This window comes from Fundulus heteroclitus, chromosome 23, assembly GCF_011125445.2.
Source record: "Fundulus heteroclitus isolate FHET01 chromosome 23, MU-UCD_Fhet_4.1, whole genome shotgun sequence".
NCBI lineage: Eukaryota > Metazoa > Chordata > Actinopteri > Cyprinodontiformes > Fundulidae > Fundulus > Fundulus heteroclitus.
In genome coordinates this window covers 20,116,642-20,122,641 of record NC_046383.1, presented here as the reverse complement: position 1 = coordinate 20,122,641, position 6,000 = coordinate 20,116,642, and the positions used below count along the sequence as shown (strand labels likewise).

Here is a 6,000-nt window from a genome sequence, read left to right as displayed (position 1 = left end):
AAACAAAACATTGGAGACATCAGACAACGTTCAAGACAATGTTTCACTGCTCAGGTTGTTACCAAACTTTTAAAAAGTTTTTTGCAGGGTGCAGAGAAAAAAAAAAGAAAAAAGAAAAGGTTGGCTATCACTGAGCTGCACTGAAAAGATTGGAATAATGGCGTCCAGGTTTAAAATAGTGTCAGTTTGCACAGCTCTCTCAAACTACCGTTGTTGGATTTGGAGCGGGTGAAGATGCAAATGGTCCGGTCTGAGGAAAATCAGAGAGACCTCTTGTATTTTTGTAAACGGCACACAGTGTGCGTCACGGCACAAATAACGCAGGCACTGAAAGAGAGTAGGCGACTGAGACTGGACTGAGAAGTGAACCACTAACAGAAAAAGTTTATTTCTGTAGCGATTCGTGCCATCGTGCGCTCAGATTCTTTAAGCATCCGACACACGCAACAATAATGGCTTCTTCGCTTTGCAGAAGTGACTGCTTTGGGCAATTATGCAACATCTCAGTTTATGTCGAATATCCTAATGTCGTTATTTGGACAAAGATTCAACAAAATAAAAAATAAAGAACAGCACATTGCAAAAGGGGGTGTCAAAAATCAAGATTTAAAAAAAAAAATGCAAAATCTGTCCATGCAGCAAAAAATAATTTCACTTGACAACATTTCTTGATTTTTAGATTATAGTGTAAAGTTGAACTCTTAAAATAAAATATTTACTCTTAAAACAAGATAAACTATCTAACACTTCTAAAGCTAAAATCTTTAAAAAAAATCCTGGTAAGAAACAAAAAATTAGCAGTGCAGGCTGCGTGTTTTCCAAACATATTTCTCCATATAGATATTTTGTACAATATTGAGATGTTCAAGTAATATAATCTCTGGTGAGGTATATCAGGGCACCCCCTTATTTATTCCCACTAAAAATGGCTAAACTCCACACAGTGTGTCGTATCAGGTGGAAATGTTTGGAAAATTTTAAGGTTTGCCCTGTTTAAACTTCAATTTGCTGTTCTGACTGTTGAGCAAAATAAGGTCTGCAAGTGGAGGACTTCCTAAACGACTTCCAACATACCAAGGTCTGCTCATCCTAGCAAGTCCATCCTGAAAGCAGACAGTGAAATGCTAAAAGAAGTCTTCAAAAACCTCAACATGTCATCATGGCACTTGCAGCAGGCGCTTTGCTGCTGTTGAGACAAAAGTGCATGCCACCACAATCAGAAAGAAACTCAGCTTTGATGGGATATGAGCAAGAAGGAAACTAATGAAGGAGAACATGAAGGCCAGACTACAGTATGTACATGACAAACAGGACTTCTGGGATCATGTTATTTTGAAAGAGGAGTCTGAAACTGATCATGTTGGACACCAAAACAGATGTTTAGCATTAACCAATACGACATTCCAGAAAAAGGACCTCATAGCATCTGTGCAGCACAGAGCTGGAAGGGTCATGGTTCGGGGATAATTTGGAGAATATCAGAGGGTGCTTGTGGAAAACGAGAGACTGTCTGTAAAAAAAATAATAATGCTGAAACGGACATGGATCCTGAAGCATGTAAATGTTTCAAAACATAGATATAAATCCACTCCAATGGATGCAAGCAGCTGAAGTGTCTTGCTTTCTGTCGAAAAGAGGAAACTAGAATTTAACAAAAGTAATGACATAAAAACAGGGTGGATTTTTGTCATCCTCATAAAAGAAAGGAGAAGCTGCTGCAACAAGGGCAAAAGCATAATAGGGAAAATGTTAAACCTTGTGCTGCAGTGAAAGTGATGGATAAATATTATTAAATGTGACCCAGGGAGATTCATGTCTCATTTGGATGTACCAGAAGCAACAGGGTGCTCATTCAGACACGACGTTCCCGTGTTCACTCCCTCTCATTTTATTGGAAAAGTCGTGCAAGTCTGTAAGGGGCTTTATAATGACAGTCTGAGCATGTCAGATGCAAATATGACAAATATTGATTTTCTTTGCATGAACGCCTATTGTTATTACTGTGCAGCTTTTAGTTGCTGCCAGTCAAATTATTGCCCCCTCCCCATAAAAGTCTATAAATACAAAGAAGAGGCATTTTAGGAGTTCATAATTGACTATATATATATATATATATATATATATATATATATATATATATATATAATTAGATTATGAACAGACCTTCAATGATAAAGTGAGAATTTAGTACCTAAATACATAACGGACTTGTTATCAGTGTATCATCCCTCCAGACCACTAAGGTCTTCTGGTTCCAGCCTACTCTGCAAGGCCAGAACCAGAACCAAAAATGGAGAAGCAGCATTTAATTTTTATTATACTCCACTAATCTGTAACAAACTCCCAGAGGAGTGTAAAAATGCTGAAACCCTGAGTTCCTTTAAATCAAGATTAAAAACCTATTTGTTTAGAGTTGTCCTTTAATATTAATGTGGAAGTTTGTTGTCGAACTTGTCTTATACTGGATCCTACCTGCTACTATTTCAATGCAATGTGCTTTCCTCTGAAGTGTTTTTCCTCTGTCTCTGTAATGCTTTCTTTCCTCCATTTGTTTTTTGTTTCGTTCGTGTCCAGCACTTTGAATCGTCTTATTACTGAAAAGTGCTTTATAAATAAACTCTCCTTGCCTTGCCTCTCAGACGTCTGAACATTACGCAGTAGAGTCTAAGGGAACATAAAAAAAGGAAACCATAAAATGACTCTACGGCATCTTCTTTAAATATTCTCACCTTTTATAGCCAAATCAATGTATGTGGAAATAAATTCCAGCATCTCTGAGGTTTTCTCATCTCCCAAACCACTGCTTCACCTCAAGCAACGACTGCTGGATTTTACAGCTATAGGCAGAAACACAGCTCTGCCAACACGTTTTTCATTTTTTGGTAATTTTCTGGAACTGGGTCATGATGGTTCGCGTACATTTCAAGCCAAGGGATGTGTTAAAAATTTTTCATACAAATTGTATTTCAAATACCATTTCTTACTTTAAATTAACACAAGATGTTGGTAACAACCCAAGCTATCTCCTCATATCTGTCAAAACATTTTAGTCTGTAAATTAAGTGCTGTTTAATAAAGTGGGACGAAAGAGGGAAAGGGAAACTTAAGCAAAATCAGGTGCAACGAGAACAGAAAGGTAAGAAATAGCTTGGATTTAGAAAGCACTCCTGTCTCCTATCAGTGCTCATTGATATCTGCTAACCCTAACAAACTGAAAAAGATGCCTCCATCACCAAGGTGTCGCACAAGAGGCACAGATTTTCATTACCTTACTGTTGTGTAACAATCTGATTTCACTGATTGCAGATGCATTTTTATACTCCTGAAGTTACAATCAGGATTATAATTAAAATAAAATAAAAATTGTTTTACAGTAAACCCTCTATTACTGAGGGCTATTTTTAAGATTTCTTACCGAGGAGTCAAACTAAAAATCAAGAGCCAAGGACCAAAAACAGAGAATTTCTTTGCTTTGCCTCCATGCAAATTCACTGCGCAAGACTCTACTGCTGAAGAAAAAGTATGTTTGCAGCAGAAGATTTAGGCAAGCCAATGAAGTAATAGGAGATTGTATTCTGGTCAGATGAGACCAAAACTGGACCGTGTGGATATCTTTGAACAAACTATTTTTGGAGGATGAACGATGGTGCCAGGAAACGGCACGGCAGCAGTGAGGCGTGGAGGTGGGAGCGTCACAGTGTACAGCTAGTACGGTATGTTTTTCAACATACTGTATTTGCCAACATCTTATAAATGAATCAAGGATGAATGGAGAAATATGTCAGGAGGACATTCTGGATAAGAATCAGAATATAAAACGAGGGCAGATATGTTGGCAAGGCAATCCCAAACACTGGATGCTCGCCGTTGGATTTCAGAAAAACAAACAAACAGAAAAAGTGCAAAAAAAAAAAAGGGACCATCAATCAACTGACTACATTTCATCTGGAAATCTATGTGAACAACATAGAATTAAAAAATAATAATACCAGAAACCTTCAAGATTAGAGGACAGTCTAATCCCACCTGAGCAAGGTGTGAATAATTCTACCTGCAATCAGACGTCTTGAAGTTAAAACAAAGTTTTAATTGTACTTCCGACGTTTCAGAAAGCATGTTCAATACTTATTCTGTGTGTCATTCCACTTTATCACACCACCTAATCTGAGGATTTTGCTTTAGTTTTTTTAATGCGTGGATTACTTTCGTCACTTTTGACAGCCTAGGCCAACAGGCCAAACACTTACTGAAAAATACATTGTTGAGTTCTTATCCTCACAGCTGTGTAACTGGGATTTTAGTCTTCAATTATATCTGCAATGTTTCTGGGAGCTTAGTTCAAGGGACTGTCTTTTCTTTCAATGCCGACTTAGTGCATCTAACACTCAAAATTCTCTGGCCGGGGTTGTGACCTTCTGTCCGTTTCAAAGAGACGCACAAAAACAACATTTTATTTTTTAAAGTCATTTCGGCAAAGAATTTACCGTCGGCGCAGTAAAAGAAATCCTGCTGCCTTTCATTGTATCTCTGGCTTGTATCTCGGACTGTGCATTGTGAGTTGGTTCGGCATTAATTAGACAGCCTCGCGTACAAAGGTGTGTGCATCTGACAAATTAAAAATATGCTACAAAGCAAGCCTCTCTGCTGCGAGTGGTGCAGGCAGTTTCTGAGATATTTCTTTCACTCATCCTCCTCTCGCTGATCCCAGTATCTCCCCTTCACTGGGTTTCCCTTCTCCCCTCTAATTTGGTGATAAGCACTGATATCTCTTGGCAGTGGGAGTGTGTATGGGGGGGGGAGGGGGACTGCATTGCTATTGTGCCCCATGGAGTCTCTTCGTATCTCCTCACACTTGTCTTCTCCTTCTCAGTCGTCTCTGTCTTCTCCTTTCTCGCTCCTCTTTCCCCCCTTAATTAGAATAGAGCCGTCAACACAAAGCCCCTTCAAGCCGGCTTGCTTTGCCACCGACCGTTTAACCTCGCGCTCCCACATCTTCTAGCGTTCTTCTCTAATTGGTCACTGCACATCCAAAGCACTTGGGTTTTTATCTAAAGGTAGCTTGTTTGAGCTCGGCACAGTTTCAACGTTTTAAGCTTCTAACTACTCTCCGTCCATCCTGTCGACTCGCGTAAACATCCTGCCTCTCCATTGTCTCTCTTCTTCCCACCGAGGTCACGAACTACCTGGTCCGATTCTGCCTTCACGGCCAACCTCCTCCTCCTTTCACCCTCGTCCTTCCTCCCTCCCTCCCTCCCTCCCCCTCTCGCGAGGCCTGTCAGTGTCTCATGGTGTTTTTGCCAAACTTGTCGCCGAGTTGCTGGATGAGCAGAGCCAGCTCCCCGGCGGCCTGGGACTTCTCCTCCAGCAGCTCATAGCGGAGGCTGGAAATGTCTTGCTTGATCTCCTTCAGCTCGCCTGCAACACAGAAACAGAGAAGCGATAACAAAGCGAACGAGGAGCAGTCAGGGCATGCGAACGAGAACAAATCCAGGCATGAGCTGGGGTCAGCGTGTCAAGTCTAAATTTACACGACCCCTTTGAGGTTCGTTTCAGACTTGGATTTTGCTTTCTCCTTCTCATCGGTGCAAAAATATTCCCTGTGACGGCGCACGAGAGGAGACAGTACATTTGCTGGGAAATATTATGTTTAGTGTTGGACAAATTCATTGGCCCCCGCTTGGGAAAGATACGCAAAATATACCTTGTGATGGGTTTAAAATGTATCGTTTTTGCAACATTTTAACGTGTTAGAAAATAAAATTAGAGCACATCAAGCCACTGGGAAAAGGAATCCTGCTTTAAGGAATATTTGTTTATTTCACGACCATTGGTAGGACTGTGCAGGGGAGCAGCTGTTGCTCCGAAGCAAGAATGTCCTGGGTTTAAATCCCACCCTGGGTTCATTCTGCATGTTCTCCCTGTGCATGTGTGGATTCTCTCCGGGTACTTCCGCTTCCTGATTTCCTGATTTCCTGATTTCATTATGATTTCCTCTCCAAA

At 40.5% G+C, this 6,000-nt stretch overlaps 1 protein-coding gene across 1 annotated transcript in view; it reads right to left on the bottom strand.

Annotated features, from left to right (window-relative positions):
- Positions 1 to 5,263: 5,263 nt before the first annotated feature.
- trpc7b (transient receptor potential cation channel, subfamily C, member 7b) overlaps positions 5,264 to 6,000 on the bottom strand; it is an 82,569-nt gene continuing 81,832 nt past the window's right edge. The window contains exon 12 of the mRNA XM_012871856.3: positions 5,264 to 5,415. Coding sequence (XP_012727310.2) covers positions 5,276 to 5,415 — 140 coding nt within the window. The 3' untranslated portion in view covers positions 5,264 to 5,275. The remainder of the gene's footprint in view (positions 5,416 to 6,000) is intronic.